General features: G+C 41.4%; 1 protein-coding gene across 1 annotated transcript in view; it reads right to left on the bottom strand.

The window, feature by feature from the left end:
- TRPC4 (transient receptor potential cation channel subfamily C member 4) overlaps positions 1-19,097 on the bottom strand; it is a 273,246-nt gene that overhangs the window by 148,426 nt on the left and 105,723 nt on the right. The window contains exon 2 of the mRNA XM_088460139.1: positions 5,514-5,915. Within this exon, the coding sequence (XP_088316265.1) occupies positions 5,514-5,891 (378 nt within the window). The 5' untranslated portion in view covers positions 5,892-5,915. The remainder of the gene's footprint in view (positions 1-5,513; positions 5,916-19,097) is intronic.

Raw genomic sequence — 19,097 nt, 5'->3', positions numbered from 1 at the left:
TCCGGGGGTGCGGGGGGTTACCCGAAAAATCGGGAGCCTCCCGTGAAAACCGGGAGGGTAGGCATGTATGGTGTAATAGTGTGTTAATTAGTTATAAACTATTGTATTTTACAGTGGAACTACAAGTGCCAGCTTGCCTGCCCTTTTGCACTTGTGGAACTACAAGTGCCAGCAGGTGGCCAGCACCCGTACCTCTACTGTAAAATAATTAGTTAAAAAAAGACAGTACACACACACTGTCTAAAGTAAAACTTTATTAGACACCTACCTACCTCACTCACACATACTTACCTGTGCCAGCTTTTCGGTCCACTTCTCCCATGTAGAATCCGTTTGGAGTATCTGGAATAAAGATCCTATACTCTCCTCCATCCTCGCGCTTGTCTCCATAGCATCCAGGGTTCTTGGCAACATAACAAACCGAGTAACCGAACCCATACGAACAAGTATTGGTATGTGTTGGCACACATACCAATACTTCGTGAAAAATTGTCTGTTAGTAAATGTGTGATTTTGATCCAGGAACACAACATCGAATAAATAAATATACCCTTAATTGTCTGTGCTTTTATATAAGAAAGTATTAAGGAATATATCCATTGTCAGTAACAGCTTTGTGAAATTAAATTCTAATTGATGTCTAAAAATATTATTTAACTGTGACTGTGTTGATTAACAAAATGCAATAACACTTAGGGAAAATACTTTATGACATCACAAACTAAAAATCTAAAACAACACAGTAATACTTCTTTTCTCATGTGATGAATCATTATGTAATTATAAGACAAATCGGATTTGGTTCCCCAGATCCCATCAGTGCAGATTACATTCTATAAGCAGAGACAGTGGCGGGCAGGGCCGGGGGGCAGGGTGCCATGTGCCCCCCGGGCCGCAGCGCCATGCGGGATGCTGGCCGTGGGCAGTCTGTGTCTCTATGATTCAGGCTGCACCGCGCGTGTAGCGCTGACCGGACGGAGTTCGGTCAGCACTACACAGTGTCTAGCACACAGCCACTGGCACGGGCAGCTGTGTGTTTGTTTTGAGTGGCAGCCAATGAGAGTCTGTCAGACTCTCACTGACTGCTGCTGCGCCCACGGCCGGAGCCGCTCTATCTTCCGACTCCTGCAGTGGGTAATGGGAGAGACGTCATGATGTCTCTCCCATAATTCAGAGTGGCCCGGCCCGGGAGGATGAACGGAGGAGCGGATGGCAGCGGCGGGAGCGGGGATTCAGGTAAATGTTTTTTTTTTTTATTACGTGTGGCACTACAAGGGGGAGAGCACTACTGGGGGCACTAAGTGGGGGAGAGCACTACTGGGGGCACTAAAAGGGGGAGAGCACTACTGGGTGCACTAAAAGGGGAGAGCACTACTGGGTTCACTACAAGGGGGAGACCACTACTGGGCACTACAAGGGGGATTAATACTGGGGGCACAACAAGGGGGGACTACTATTGGGGGCACTACAAGGGGGGATTACTACTGGGGGCACTACAAGGGGGGGACTACTACTGGGGGCACTACAAGGGGGAGAGCACTACTGGGGGCACTACAAGGGGGGGACTACTGCTGGGGGAACTACAAGAGGGAGACCACTACATGGGGCACTACAAGGGGGGACTACTAGTGGGGGCACTGCATAGGGGGTACCACTACTGGGGGCACTATATAAGGGGCTTACTACTGGGGGCACAAGGGGCACTGCACAGGGGGATCACTACTGGGGGCACTATATAACGGGCTTACTACTGGGGGCACTGCACAGGGGGGACCACTACTGGGGGCACTGTATAAGGGGCACTGCATAGGAGGATCACTACTGGAGGCCTGCATAAGGGGGTCCTCTCCTAGGGAACAGGGGGCATTGCATATGGGCACCACTACAGGGGGCTGCCCCATATCTTTATTTTTACTTTACATTAATTCCATATGGACCCACCTCCTCCCTGGAACACTTGAGGGGGGGCGGCCGTAGCACGGACGTGCTTCGTGCACCCTGTCTACAAGCTACTCCTCTGCCAGGGCCACCTGCATGCATTTGCCCCCCAGGCTAAAAGTTGCCAGCCAGCCCCTGAGCGGAGTCTAGATAGAGTGACTGATTCTTTGCTGCACGCTAATGCAAGTATCATTCCTTCTCCTGGTGTACAAGTGTGCATCTAACTGTGCAAGGACTGGGACGCCCACTTAGTGTGTCCTTAGACACTACCGTGAGATTCACCAGCAAAACGTGCACCTGCCCCATGCTGGGTGCAGATTCTCCGAGTATGACCTACAATGTAAGCAATTAAGTGCCTGAGTTTCCAACCAGTTTTGCGGCACTCCACCAACAGTCCAATAACATACCCATAAGACGGTGAGTGTCTGTGTGTTGGAATAGCCACATATCAGTCACCGGTCAGGCATGCCCGATACATTTCCATTACATTTCTAAGACTATGGGGTATATTTACTACAGTGCAGGTTTTTAGAAGTGGAGATGTTGCCCATAGCAACCAATCAGGTTCTACTTATCATTTATCTAGCACCTTCTGGAAGAAAATAGCTAGAATCTGATTGGTTGCTATAGACAACAACTCTACTTCTACTAACCCACACTTTATAAAATATACCCCTATGCCTCTTAGGGCTGTATTCAATTGCGGATGAAATGCCTTTGTGGGTGAAAAGTTTTCGCCGATGACGTTATTTCGCCTGTTGGAAACTTTCTGCCGTATTCAATTGCAAAGACTTTTCGCCGGTGCGAAAAGTCTGTGCCTTGTAACCAGTGGAAAAGATTTGCCTATGAATGGAGGCGGAAAAAAGTGCAGAAACACCCCTTCAGCCTTGGGATAGTCCCGCAAAGGTACAGTAAACCGCGTCAAAAAAAGATTAAAAAACACTTTTGATCCCCTCAAAAAAGTACTATCGTTTTGGGGGGCGAAAAAGTTAAAAGTTGGGGGACAAACTTAAAAACTAACGAAATAGACTCCAGGGGGGGTCCCCCAAGTATGCCCCAGTGTTTTTTTGCTTGCAGCTGTTTGCTGAAGGTGCATTTTTAAATTTTTTAAAACCTCACTTTAGCGATTTGTAACCATGCTTGCACCCATTTTCATGTGCCCCAAATTTGGTGAGACTACATTTTTTTGCAAAAAAGACCTGCTAAATGCTATTCTTCACCATTTGTGTAAAGACGCTAAATTGCAGCAATTGAGAACATTTAAGCACCCCAAATACCTTCAGCAGGGCTATTCGGGGCTATCCATAGTGATCCCCCATGCCAGTGCATCTTTTGGGGGGTGTCAGACTGATTGCCCCATATCTACCAGCATGTTTCGCCTGTTTGAGATTCGCCGGGACGCATCTTCGCATCCTTTGGAATTGAAAAGGGCAAAAAGCAGCCATGCACACGGAAAGTGATTTCGCCAAAAACACGTGATGTAGGTGGAAAATCCGGACTTTTCGCCAGCAATTGAAAACGGCTCTTAATCGGGAGAGGAAGACCTTGAATGAGGTAAGGATGGCAGCAACCATCTATGTTCCCAGCTCAATGGAAATACTGTAAATATTTTCCATTCAATGCCTGGATTGCGATGACTGCCAACCATTGCACGCCTTCTTACCTCCGATGGTGTATATTTTCAGTGCAGCTGTGGACACCCGGAAGCAAAGTCTGCAGGACAGGATCTTTTGAACATGCACAAATCCCGATGCTGTAGGCTTATTTGCAGCAAGTAACCACCAATGAAAATCATAAACCATTGACAGTTACTGTACCTTGCAAAGGCTACATGTCATTGCAAGGGATGTTCCCATGACAGCATCACTGTCACTATTCGATGGTTCTCATTACATACAAGCAAAGATAAAGTAACCTTTCACTTTGTAAGTTCTGATACAATTGTCGCCACAGCTACTGCTGGGGAAATGTTGGATTTCTGAACAGTAAACATTAGCACTTTCATACATCTTGGGTTATGGCTTCAGCACTACTGCATTCTGCACATAGACTATCACTTGTTTATACATTTGTTGATACATCACATAAAGACAGTTTCTCATAAACCCAAACTCTCCCAATTTAGCTGTTACAGTCATGACATGGCAATACTACTTTCTGAGTTTCTGAGGTGAAAGGTGAGGAATGTGCCGTTGTGAATTGCATAATTCCATCTCCGCCCCCTGCTGCCCAATGCCAGCCTGCGGAACTACCTGAAACTTGGGAGACTTCTGGATATTTTGGAGTAGGCAGGTATTAGAACAATGCAGAAATGTAAGTGATTTATTTAATACAGTAGAACCTGGCTTTTGGTGGCACTGTTGTGATGGAAACAATACTCTCCACCAGGCAATCTACATCGCCAGTACTGCAAAGCAAAGCACATCTGGTTTTACCAGGCGGTTTGGCCTGAAACATATGCCATTCATTGGCTGTAGTTTGTGTATTCAGCCTCCAAGCCGCAGAATAGTCAATTCTGCAGTTTGGAGCTGAAAACCGCATCCGATGTGTGGCGGTTTGCAAGCTGCATACTAAAATACTTCTTTTCCCCTAAGTTAGAAATAACTGCAGAAGAGAAATAGTGAGATAGTCATTCATGTATATGCTATAAAGAGCTATTCAAAATTAGAACTACACCTTGGGAGGTGCGAGCAGAAATAAATGTTAACTGCTGCCTCAGGGCTGCTCGACGGTTGATCGTAAGTCTCTAATTGATTAACTCTGTAGATGTTTCCTTGGAGAATAGACTGTACAAGACATCCCAGGTCTAATTTAATTTGCCCCAAAATATTGTGAATGGAATAAATGGAATGTACAGTATATCTATCTGGGCAAAGGCTGAGCACTGTAATTAGCTGCTTGTAGACAACTTGATAGATTTGCATACCCACATCTTTATGTACCACCCAGGCTTTTCTGAGTCACTGTAATATGTTACATGTGATAAAATAATATATATTTCTAACTCCACTGTCTCTCATAATGGAAGGGCATGGTTGTGTCACGACGGGGGGGGGGGGGGGGGGGCAGTCACACCCTCAAGGCTGTGCCTAGTGCTTAAAAGCACAAGAGTGTCCCTTATAATCCCTCTCCAGTGGTCCTCCGAACACCCCCTGCACCCTCTCAGCAGTGAATGGAAATGCCACCTAACTGCATAGCGATCATGAAAATTCATCCAATTGTGACAATGGGAAAGAGCTCTGCAATAGGGACTGTCCCACTGAAATCAGGATGGTTGGGAACTATGATGAAGAGCCAATTCATTTTTGGAATAGTGGGGCAAGAACGTCGATTTTACTGCAAGGAAGAGATATATAAGGATTACTATAGCATGAGCTTTATGCATGTGTTTTTCGACTTGGGAATTAAATGTTAGTAGGTAAATTATCAATCACTTTTGCACTGTTTTGAAAAGTAAAAAAATACAAAGAAGAAATTAAAATGAAATCACTGGATCTATGGACAAGCTCATGCAATGCACAAATAAAATGACATTAATACCAGTATGTAATCTCGATCAATAATAATTAACTGACCTGTTTTTCTCCACTTGGCTTTTTGTGATTTAATAGTAGTTCAACAGCCCCAACTACTTCTTTCCGTATAGCATGTAGTAAAGCATCTCCAACATAGACATTAAAACTTAGCAAAAGTTCGATCAGTTCAAGGTTCTCATTTTCAATGGCAATCAGTAACGCCGTTCTTCCCAAGGGGTCGATGCAATTAATATTGATCTTAAAATAAATCTCAGCTTCTTCCAGTGCTAACTTTACACTGCCATAATCACCTTTCTCTACTGAAACCAGGTATGCTTTCTCGTATGGGGAGAGTTCCGATTCCGAACGTACAATGCGGAGAGGAATTCGATCTTGAAAAGGAGAACTGTTGCTTCTTTTGTAATAAAACTGAGCCATACTTTATGCCATCGCTTTTTGCATCTAAAAGAAAAAGAAAAAAATAAATATCAAAATCACAGAAAATCTTCAATAAATGTTTACGGAGCATTATTTTCATGCAAAGGTTATTAGATAAGTTAAATATTCTGCGAAGTAAAGCAGCTGGGATGCAGCCTAGCTCCTCTCTACACAACTGCAGTGACATTTTCATTTGTGTCTGCCCCAGTTAACTAAGATTTATAATGTAGTAGATCCAATGTATTAAGTACGAAATTCTATGTATATTATATCATTCTAATGGGCTCTATTTACTACAATCCGCATATTGAATGCAGATTGTAGTGTGATATTAAAGACTGAATTCGCGTTGCGAATTCAGGCAATATCACAGGGATTTACTACAATCCCTTGCAGGGACAGAGCTTGCGCTAAAGCTCTGGGCCTGATTCAGAGCCGGACGCTATTTGCGAACGGTCGTTCAGAAAAAGGGGCCGGCTATTTAAATTGAGCACTCGCTCTTTGCGGTCTGTTGACGCCTCTATGTCTGAGCGAGTGAACGAAATATGCGCTCGCTAGTTTGTAAAGACGCCCCCTGGCCGCTCGCATCCTACGTCATCTCCGCTATTTATTTGATTAATCGAGTACATCGAAAGGCATCTGAACTGCTCGCAGTGCTTGTGGTTGGATTTTTATACCGCAATCATGCGAACAGTTTAGGCTAAGAAACAACCAAGTGACGTGGCCGATGACGCTGCTTTGTTAATTATGCACACCCTTAAAACGCCCGTTTTGACCTTTTGGCACGCCTGCATTCGGATCTCCACTCCCCGTTTTCAAGCACCTTCCCCTGTTACCACCCACAAACGCCTCATTCTGTCACTCAAATTAGCAGGCATTCGCTATTTTGCGAGCACACAATTTCCGACCGCAATGACTGGTTCGCGCATGCGTATTACAACCCATATGCATGCGCAGTTGTGCGAACATCGCTCGGAGTGAACGAGCGGCCGCTTACGAGTGGCTCTGAATCAGGCCCACTGTCCCTGCGAATCCCCTTCGGAGCCTTATTACGGTATTTTTGCTAAAAATACTGTGATTAAGTGCCCACGCATGCGCCGACCGGTCGCTGCTGCTACCCCCCCCCCAGTGCTAAGCCCTGCCCCCGTTGATCGCGGACCCCCGCAACCCCCCTCTCCCTTAATTACACTTACCTGCATGCTCCGGGCCTCCGGTGATGTTCTCCATTCCTCCGGTCAGGTGATCTCCCATACTGCCTTGGGACCCGATCACCTGATGACCGGGCAGCAGTGCAGTATGGGAGACCAGCTGACCGGAGGGGAGTCATCTCCGGAGGCCCGATCACCGGTCCCTTGAGTCAGGTTAGTAAATTTTTTTCTTACTATTTTTTTTTTCTTTTTTTTACAGTAATCAGCTTGCGGTCTGTTTAGACCACACAGCTGATTACTGGGACCGACTCCCGGCTCTGCTCTCCCCATTAGAGCAGGGCAGGAGTCCGGTAACCGGGGGAGACCCTGCATAACACTACCTCCAGGTGCGGTTATTATCACAGGGCTTTCCCCGATATTTTTTCACATTTTATTTTTAGTAACTCTGGTCGGATTACATTTCCCATTCCAGTTATGGGAAATGCGATCTGCTTTACTAAAAATAAGTGATACTTAGGGGTTGGAGTAGAATTTTACGAATTCTACTCCAATTGCCCTGTAATAACTATAGGTGATACTAAAATAATGTGAAAAGGGTGTGAAAACACCCTTTTTCACTTTATTTTAGTCAAAATAATGTTAATAAATAGAGCCCCTAAATGAGATAAACACCTATGGACAACTTTAATATGTTCATTTCGACATGGATACCTGCAAGTTGCAGCGGGTCATGGATAAACCTATAAATTACAGTATTTTCAAAGTTGAAAACCTCTTTTAGGGACCCATTCATCATCAATAATTATTTTTCACTTACATTTGTAAAATCCAGGTATCGTAGGTATTACAGTGGCAACTCAGTATATATCACTGATTTCTACTGCTAAGTGCTAACCTTTCATCTCCTACTGTAACTGAAAGTTTTCAGAGTTTGACAGCAGGAACCTATGCCATCTTCATATGGTGTTGTTTTCTGGAGCCACTCTCCATCCTATGGGAAGGGATTCCAGGTTGCAAAGGGAGATCCAATCAGATCTTTCCTCGATCTGCCAGCACTCTGTGCACATACTGTATATGAACTCAGGTCACCCATACTCACTAAAATTGCTGTGTCAGTCCTGGCAGTGGAAAGAAACTCTGTTACTTATAAGCGACATTACTAACATTAGGGCACGCTGGGACAGCTGATTTTCGGAGCAGCTATTCCCCACCTGAGCAATCTTGAATTGCACTAGTAATGTGGTATCTGATGCCGCAACGCATGGTGAGTAGGATACTAAAGAATCATAGGGACAGATGGGGCATATTAATGATTATGGGGGAGATGTACTAAGCCTTGGAGAGAGTTAAGGCAGAGAGAAATAAAGTAACCAACCAATCAGCTCCTAACTGTCACTTCACAGGCTGTGTTTGGAATAAATTACAGTTAGGAGCTGATTGGTTGGTACTTTATATCTCTCCAATTTATCTCTCTCCAAAGGGTCTATTAACTAAGCCTTGGAGAGAGATAAGTGGAGAAATATAAAGTGTCAACCAATCAGCCTCTGTCACTTTACAGGCTGTGTTTGAAATATGACAGGAGCTGATTGGTTGGTACTTTATCTCTCTCCACTTTATCCCCTTCCAAGGCTTAGTGAATAGACCCCAAAGGCTTAGACTCTCCCAGTGTCACCCGGTGCATAGAGGGACGCTGGCAGGGGACATGGACACGTGAGAAGGCCGTGGTCACATTGAAGAGGTGTGGCCACAAGGGAATGGGTGTGGTCACACAGCCCGAACCTCCGTACCTATTACTTGGGGGAGGAGGTGGGGAGGCAGACGGCCCCTTTGTGGAATGCTGGCCGGCTTCCTCAGTGATCGGAGCCGAGTGCTGCACTTAAAGCTACAGTGCAGCACCCGGCTCCTGTCAGCGAGGAGGAGTCTGTATCTTGGTGTCACCCCTCGGCGGGTGACACCCTGGTGCAGACCATACCCCCCGCACCACCTTGTGACGACACTGGGCTTAGTACATATACCCCTATACCCCTAAGTGTTAAGTATCAAGCTGAATAGTCTTTCTACACATAATTATCTTACTTCAAAGACTGTTTCTATTTGTCGACTACAACCCCTCTTTCAGGTCAGTTTATTTGAAATCATTTCGGTTGACACAAGTTGTACCAATACACCAGAGCTTTAATGCTTTGCTAATTAAGCAGCGTCTGTGGAAAAAAATAAGCATATATTATATGCTCACAGTCTCTGCGCATTTAGAGAGGGCAGCAGAGTAGCAATATTTTGCCTTGTTTTACGATTATCATTAGGTGAATTTCCTGGAGCTAAGCGAATAGTCTGCCAGAATGTTTTCATTAAATAAAGAAGTTCAAATTACTTTAAAAGCTGAATGTACAATATCCACCAACTGTAAGTACGTCACAGACAGACATTACAGTGATATGCCAGTCCATCACAATTCATGAAATATACCTCCTGAAAACGACATAAAAAGAGTGTTGGTAATTTGTCATATGTTGAACCTGGGTTTCATACGATGATGTGTCAGGATGGCTGCCAACATTTTAAAATAGTTTCGGGGGACATTTTACTGCTGAGCTGTCACAGCTGATAAGGTCCTGGCTAAGCTTAGAGCGCTACAGATGTGCAATCCTCATGGTGTCACGTATCCGCAATTTCATTATAACGTGTTTAGCATTTTAAAAATTCATCTTCAATAAATATTAACTTATTAAGGGCCAGAAAATTGTAATAGATTGTAAAAATTTCATGTAAAGGCAGAAAGGAGAAATTGTATTGGGCTGTAAGACAATATATAATGCTACAAACGTTTGTGGGGCGAGATTCTGAAATCTGGGTCTGTCCCTGCAAATGGAGGACATTTGGTGTCATTCAAAGTAGAGCTGGGCACAAAATACTGCTTTGTTCTGTTGTGGATGTATATTATAAAAGGATGTGGAAATTAGAGTACAAAATAAGTTACAGTACATGCCTGGAGAGGGGACTGGAGAGTGCAGATGTAATTCAGCCACTTTAAGCACGTGCACATATAAATGCATGATGACCCCTGGAGATGCAGTCTAGTAAGAGCAGAACACATCTACAGGCAGTGTCGTACCGGAGCACGAATGGCCCAACAGGGGAAGGCAGTGGTAGGGGCCCATGCTTAAAGGTTGTGGTCAGCCACCACAGAGGCTTGGCCAACCATTATAGAGGACATTACCTGCAGACAACATGGATACTACAGTGCATGGTCTGTTCATCCATGTTCCTGCTCTACCAGGTAACTGGTCCTGTAATAGAGTAACAATGTATAATTTGAGTTCACTGTCTGAAACCTGACATTAGAAAAGGAGGTGGGGCCCTCAGGCAGAGGGGCCCACCAGGGATTTCCCCTGTACCCCTGTGGGCCAGTCCAACCCAGTTTATAGGTATGCCTGTTAATAGATATATATGTTACGGCTACTTGTCCACTGGTGTGGGGTTCTGGCAAGAATTAATTCTGGGAGGGTAGGGGTGGGGTGATACTAATGCAATCACTTATTTTCAGTTGTTAGTAATTTAGAAATGTCTGGATTACATTTTTATATCATCGAGTACTTTGTGTTGATTAGTGCAAATAAATTTCATTTGAATCCAACATTTACAGCTTCTATGTATATTTTTAGAGTTAATATATTTATTTCTATCTTCCAGTTTCGATATACGCATGGGACAGGCAGCTGCACATGCTCAGTATAGCACAATAACACTAATTGGTCTAGATAGTTTTCAGCCTGAGCATTGCTTAGATCTCATAGTGATAAAATAAAGTCTAAATAATAGACAACAATGGGCCAGATTCCGAGATGAACGCAAATCCCGTCACGACTGTGATTTCGTTACGCAGGGGACGACATTATGCAAATGCCGTCTTCTTCACTGAGACATCCATCTCTGGCGTCTCACATCTGATGCTCATGTACAAAGTGGGAAATGGAACCATTGGTCGCATTGGGAAGGTCTGAGTAAGCCTATGCTGTCTCAGACAGAGGAGCTCTCCTTAGATACTGAGGCCCCTGCAGCTTCAAACGAATTCCCAGAGGCTCATGGTCCCAACATACTTGTGTTTTTCTAACCACTCCCCTTTATCTCCTCCCCCAACTGAGCAAAAAGAATCGCTCCACTGTGGCGAACATCTACATTGCCTCCATCTCTGAATTAGGCCCAATGACAAGTTACACTTATTGCCATGGTAAGTTTTAACTTAATAAATAGGTCCCTTAATCATCTTAAAATACTGTAATATATTTGATTTATTTTCAACATCTCCATTAAGTTACATTATGATTTTCAGATTGCCAAGTGTGGCACATTGTGTGTTTATCTATTCAGAGATGTTATTTTCCTAATTAAAGGGTAAACTATAGAAAACAAAGTGATCACTTACTATCTTACAAGATATAACATCACAATATTAAACTGCTCGTGACTAAGAACAGCACATCAATGACTCATAGGATTAGGACCGAAATAACACTGCAACCCACAGAATCATGCAGAAATCTATGGTGTTAGAAGAAACCTGTTCATATGTTACATCTTAAATTACCGTACTACATATCTACTTTTACTTATGGCTTCATGTTATGGCTCTTTGGATAAAAAGAGAAAATTAAATTATTGGGATGGAAAAGCATGTAGCAACTACTACTGTATAACATTGTTACAGTTACGATTGAAGAAATTTGGGTACATTTAAAGTTATAATCCAGTAAAGAAAAACAGCAAATCACAAATATCAGTGTAATAAATTATATTACAAGGCAGAATATCACATAATCGCCCCTATTGCCACTCTGCGCAAAATTCTCTTGTCTCTGGACCTGATTCAGACTTGGGAATAGAGCAAAGCTGGGTACACACTGGAGCGATGTGGGGCCGATGTGAGGTTTTGGAATGATAAATTGCCTATATCGCTCAGTGTTGTTCCGGCTATTGTGCGCTCCCGTGGTCGCAAGCGACAGTCGCCAGGTTTGATGTGCTGCACATCAAAGCTAGCGATCAGTGCATTGTTAATGAATGACGTAACAGTGATCATTCCATCATTCATCCAGTGTGGACGTACAATCACTGTTGTATGTATGCCCATTGTTCAGTGTGTACCCAGCCTAAGATAGTGACTCAGTTACTTGCTCTATCAAATGGCCCCCATACACTAGTGATGGATTGATGCTGAGATCCACAGATACCGGGTCCGAGGATCGGTGAGATCCAACATGTTGGATTTCACTGATTTGCTGATCACGATCAAAATATGATCGCGATTTGCAAATCGGTGAAATTTAACATATATTATTTCACCGATCCACTGACGGATCGCGGAACATCGATCGCTATTTCAAATCCGATCTCAGGATCCGGTCTGTCAACTGGTGTATGGAGGCCTTTACTCTATTTCCAAATCTGAATCGGGCCCCTTTTATGTTCCTGTTTTATGCGTGACCTGCTTTCCTCACTGCCTGCTGCTGCAGTGCACAGTAATGCCTTACAAAATAATAATAACAATTATAACAATTAACAACAATAAATAAAAACAAGTTTGGAAGTTGGTTCATGGCTCCTTATGTCCTCCCGTTAGTGATTAAAAGGTCTATTTATGAAAGGAAAATCCGGCTATTTGTCACATATTTATGAAGGATAGTGGAGGGTTCTGTACCACCAACTGTCTTCCTATGCTATCGCCAGCAGCAGATTCAGTAAAAAAATTAAAAAATAAATTTACTATTAAAATCAAGCATTTTTTGTTCGGAAAGTTGTATTCATTTTGTTTTTACTTTTTACATTTTTTTTTATTTTTATTGTTAACAATTCTGCACCTTAAAGTCAGAGACCGGGCTTCCAAGTGCAGTGCCCCTGAGTCACACATGAGCAGTAGGTACCCCAGCTGACCGGCTATGCTATGTTTACTACTACCGGCCAGTATTGCTGGCAAACATCACTAAGCGGCCCCAGAAATTTTTTTACCATAAATGGTTAAAAAAATATATATATTTGCTGATACGCTGGCCAGCCTTTGTGCATGCTTTATTAAAATAAATAACACATTTTTTCTATGAATATTGCCATCTTGAGATGAACTGCCAAAAACCTTAAATTGGCTTCCCTACGTTTGGTAGATAGGAAGAGGTTCCATCTTCTGAAAAATAGGTGACAGGGATCATTGATCCAAAGGGCTCTATTTATTATGTAGAGAAAAGCCCTATCTCTCTATGTGAGTACCAATCTCAACTCTGTTCCGTTTTCTGACACTGAAAAACGAATTTAAGTGGAAATGTCAAGCAATTTTGAAATCATTAAAGCTGTGTACACACGTAAAGATTTTCTGTCCAATCATCCAGCTAGTTGATTGGTTGGAATGAAAATCTGGTAACGTATGGGAGTAACTGATGATCAGCAATTTGCTCCTAAATGTCAGAAAACAGATAAAAATGGTCGGTCAGACAAGTTTGTTTGATTGATCTAAACAATTCAAACTACAGTTTTTGTCCGTTTTCCGGCGTTTGGGAGCAAATTGCTGATTGTCATTTGCTTTCATACCTTACCAGATTTTCATTCCAACCAATCAGCTAGTTGGATTGTTGGACAGAAAATCTTTGTGTGTATGCAGCTTTAGTCCTAATTGCAATATAAAGTTACGGGTGATCAGACAGCATAGACTAGCTGCATCTTATTCTAATTATGGCATAATAACAGCATAGACTGTAATTTGTTTAAATACATGATTTTGCCATTTTCAGTATATTTTTCGATCAGCTTACACATATGTATATAGTTGACTTTGTGGTCTATACATATGTTGTAGCAATCAGGGGCCACATCGTGACAAATATCTATTACCCAACCATGAGCTTTAATCGATGTATATGTCTGATTTGTACCTGAAAAATGCATCCACATTGTTGAATATACGTGTAATTTATTAGACTATATGCTTTTCCATCAGACTCATTAATGTGTATCCCTAGTCAGTAACAGGTGAGTAGTCAGCATAAATTAGCTGTATCTCATCTTAAATTTGGCATAATGACAGCACAAACTAGCTGTATTCTATTTAAAACATAATATTGCCATTTTTCTTTATTCCTTGGCACATACTGCACTGTTCAATACACCAAATTATTGATATTCTGAAAATCTATAATTTTGGTGTTATAACTAACTATTTCTTTATAAAGTGTATCTTTTCCATATTGATTAGTTATAATCTCAGATCAGTACTTCTCTCATCAGGTGTCCTATGCTTTGGTATGACACTTGAAAGCAGAAAGGATCATCTGAGCAACAAATCACTCATTTCTTTCTTTCAAAAGGGTTTACCGTCCTTCCATGTCACACTTCTCACCTATGGTTATCAAAAACAAGTGAGTAGTGGTAGAACTGGTAGTAACGGTCCTTTTCCCTTACTATCCTTACACTTTAAACCACATGAAATTTATCACAACTATATTTTTCTGATTAATTGAAAACTAACTCAGAAAATTGGTCTTCCCTCGTGCGTCCTATACGTCAGCAAGACGCCCAGGGGTGAGAATACATACCTGAGCAATGTATCAATTACTCTGTTGTTTCTAAGGATTATTATGTGTAGAAGGCTTAGCAGTTTTCCCATAGATGGCCTTAGGCCAGGTGAGAGACAGCGGAACCGCCTACACTAAATCTTTTTTCCTGACTTTTCAGATATTTCTTCTCACATGTATGTTTGTATTTTATGATACCAACTAACCTTTTATTCATTACACCAATTGGGTGATTTGATATGATAAATATTTTCTTCTATATTTCGCCTTGTATTCATGTAGTACAACCTTATTTTGGATAAAGCTGCAGTAAGTGATTTATTGATTAATGTACCACATTATATCGGTACTTTCATTATCATGCTTTAATGTTTTTCGTCTGTATTCGTCTTTGTTTTGTCATATATTTGTCAATTAGATTTATGTTCTTTTTTCATTGATGTGTATCCAGTTTTGTTATGTACCAATGGTGCTCGATTATTATTAATTGATTTATTAAAAGTTATGTCTTAACATTTATATTTATCTTGAAAGAGTGCTCACCACACAGAGTTTTTTCTCTTTCCCCTCTCTTTACCAATCATATCAACTCTAGTGAGCACCACCACCACCTTAGTGCATTCCTTTTTTAAGGATTAGTCACATTACTATAGGAATAGTGGTTATTCATGTATATATATTTATATACATGTTATATATTTCTTTCATTTTTGTCTGTGCGATGATATCCCCCTCCCTCTTTTCCTTTTAGTTATTCAAAGTTGTATCTATGTCATATGACTATTTCTCTGTAATGCCACACCATGTATAGTCCATCTCACAACCCTTGCTATAATAAAAGCAAATAGAAAAAAGATAACTTTTCTTGTGTATACCTGTTCTTATGTTTTGTGTCCCTGAGTAAGCAAATGGAGACCACATTCTCTAGTGTTGTAACCACCTCAAAGGACACACTAACCTTGTAATGAGCACTGAAAAGTCACAGGGTTGGAGGCAACATAGGGCAGGACCATAAGTGGATAAAGGGGAGTGGTGGGATCCCATGCAAGGAAAATATTGGCACAATCTGAGCTTATAGAGCCAGAACAATAAGTTACTGGGTTCAATCGCTGATTGCGGATGGAGAGGCACAACTTGTGCTGGATTGAAAGAAAGTTTGGTAATAGCAAGAGCCTTGCCTATAGTGATATGGCTAAGTGTGTGAGATGCTTTTAAATATCAAACCACTTCCAAATTTACATTTCATTGGTTTGACAACCTCAAATATGGAACCTTATTCAAATTCAAGACACGCATTCACAGGTCATGTCTGAGGTTTGTGTTTAAATAATTTTTAATTCAAATAAAAGTATATATTTTTTTTAAATATATGTTTATTTTTAATGGCAATAGGAAGGCAGATTAAAATATAATGAACATAAAAAAGCATATAGTATGAGGTATGCATGTTATAAACAAACAAATCAGCAAACAGGAAATTAGACGTAGAAAAGAAAAAAAAACTTATTTGCCAAGGAATAACAAATGCCCATTTGCCAAGGAATAACAAATGCACAATTATCAAGAGAGCATCGTAAATCTCAAAATATAAATGGTATAGAAAAAAGACATAGTACTCAATATGTTGCCTTTCTTTTTGATATTATTATAGCAAAAACAGGGATATGAAAGGGGTGACAGGTCTCACAGCATCACTGGAAAATCTTCCAACATTGCGGGTTTTTTGAGGAGTGGTGGGGTCCTAACTTTCCAAGGGACTTCAGGCCTGGGCTGACTAGTTTGGGGCTGGTTAACATTATGGCAGGTGGACCCAATGCTGTGTGTCCCCCAGATAAGGCTTATCGGATGGCGGTTGGTTACAGATTTGGTGGAGGACCATAAACTTTTTTGTTCTTAATTAACCATTTTTTCTATATTTAAGTTATTAATTTAATAATCTTGTCTACTAGGCCAGTGGTTCCCAAACTGTTTTGAATCACAGCACCCTACAGTATTAGCATTGTTTTCACGGCACCCCTAAGTTTAAATTTGTTGTCGAGAAATTCAGAAAAAATCTAGTGAAGTAGTAAAGTGCAGTAAATTGTGTTTACCTGTCATCCTTAGGGTCAGTTATGTGGTGGTGACAGGTTTGCACTTCTGTTTGTTCACATATTTGCATTACATTGACCATAAATAATTTAATTTGGTGCTGGCCCACCAACCTGAGGCACCCCTAAAAAGTGTGCCAAGGCACCCGTGGGTGTCACGGCGCACAGTTTGGGAACCACTGTACTAGGCTTTTCATTTTATATAATTAGTTCTTGATTAATGAAAACTTTCTATAGGGTCGTATAGTTTATTAAAATGCAATCCTGTCTGTCATTACAGTGCCACTATGTTTCATAGATGAGCTACATTATAGTATATTGTTTTAAACTTCCATGTGTTTGTGCCAATGCTCCGTCGCTTAGTTTATCCACCAGCTTGCTGCAGCCTTTGGCCAGTATTGGTAAAAACACTATTGTGAGCTTTGAGGTTGTCAAATTTGACTGGAGATGAAAATCATTGGTGCTAATAACACCGCAGGGGAAAAAAACAGGTCCAAATTACATGGTTTTAGCTGTTTTTATAAGTTTTTAAAGAAATCCAGAAACACTTGAGGGTGGATTGGTAAAACCAAAACACGACAATGATTTAGAACCAAAAGCAAAACACGGGGTCTGCGCATATATCTAGTAATAATGATTCAATAACATATACTGCACACTTATATTTAATTTTTTGTTAGCTTGATAGTACATTATCTGCGCATGACCACATGGGTGACCATCTTATTAAACTGGTATTGATTCACATAAAGCCAGGAAATTGTATCTGAGCTCACAGCCAGCGGATACTGACTGACAAAACACAGCTTATATATCCAATGTACTCGTCATAGATATTGACTTTATTTCTGCATGAAGCCCGAGGCACTAAATAAAATAAAATAAATTAATGCACATCCCACAACAAGACCTACCTGGACATGCATAACAAAAACACAATTTCTGCCTAAAAAGGTCTGAAATACTGCAAAGAGATTTCTCACACTCATTGCCACCCCTAATATTTAGGGGCCTATTTATGGAACCTATCACCCCCATAAATCATGTGGAAAAATATGTTTCTGCATGATTTAAGTACACCTGCTATTTCCAAAGGCTGAATGCAGGAGATATCAGATTTTGGGGTCTATTTACTAAGCAGTGTTAGGAGACAGAGTGAAAAGTGATAAGGTGCCAGCCAATCAGCTCCCAACTGTCATTTTTCAAACACAGCCTATGACATGGCAGTTAGGAGCTGATCGGCTGGTACCTTATCACTTTTCACTCTGTCTCCTAACACTGCTTAGTAAATAGACCCCTTTATTTTCAATGCGGACTGCAATCTTCTCCAAATCAAACTCTGAAGAGCAAGCTTTTCAAAGCCTGACCACCACTGATACAGTAGCTACAGTAATTGTATCTTGATATGGCGTTAGCCATTATATCCTACTGTAGCACTACTTTTTAAAAAGTTTGAACCTGGCAGGAAACTGACAGCATAAGCAAAACTGGTACTGTAAATTGGCCTGAAAAATCATACATTTTTGCCATGATATATGTCTATAAGAAATGATAACAATATGTAATAAATTTTATGTCTTTGGGTAGTAAGTGCTGTTTTTTAATTGCTTAATTGCTAATATTAATTGCTTATGTCTCAAAAGTACGGAAAATTGTATTTATTCCCCTCAAACTTTGCTTTTGAGACCAGGACATTTTATACTTGAAATTTACCTATTTTAGATGAGAAAGGGCAAATTTGCATTTTCTTTTACACAATGTGAGAAAAAAATCAACGTATGTATGAAAATGAACATATAAAGTTTTATAAACATGACTACAAAAGAATTTTAGTTAGTAGCTTTCCGAGATTTATGATTTTACAGTACATCATTTTCACAAATCAGCCCTTAGATGTACAGTAGTCTCCCATCATGTTCTTATTATATTGTCCTTGGTAATGGCAATCAATTGCAGTATATCCTGATGGAAGCGCTCGCCTTACTCCTTTGAGTATGCTCCCATGTTGTTCTAGAATTTCTCAAGATGAGCATTAAAAATATAGACTTTAAGGGACATCTTGCAGCCCACTGTGCTGACGTTCTTCACCAAAGTCTCCACCAAGGAAGCCCCGAACCCCTCTGATAAAGCTGGTCTGAGCAGCTTCCTCCTTCTGGGCGAGCATCTTTGGGAATTCCTTGCACTGTAGGATCTTTTTAATCTGTGGTCCCACAAAAACACCAGCTTTAATCTTTGCCTCAGACAGCTTAGGGAAGAAGTCTTGAAGGCACTTGAAGGCTGCCGAATCCTTATCTAGGGCTCTAACAAATTGTCATCAAAAGGCCCAACTTGAAGTGTAGTGGGGGCATCAGCACCTTCCTGGAGTCCACCAGATGTTCTTCATCCCCACAGAGAACTCTGTCCGCTGTGGCCAATGTT

The sequence above is a fragment of the Taudactylus pleione genome, unplaced genomic scaffold, assembly GCF_031769625.1.
Source record: "Taudactylus pleione unplaced genomic scaffold, aTauple2 ptg000043l, whole genome shotgun sequence".
Classification (NCBI taxonomy): Eukaryota; Metazoa; Chordata; class Amphibia; order Anura; family Myobatrachidae; genus Taudactylus; species Taudactylus pleione.
The sequence above is the reverse complement of the archived record's forward strand: the minus strand, read 5'-3'. Positions and strand labels throughout refer to the sequence as shown.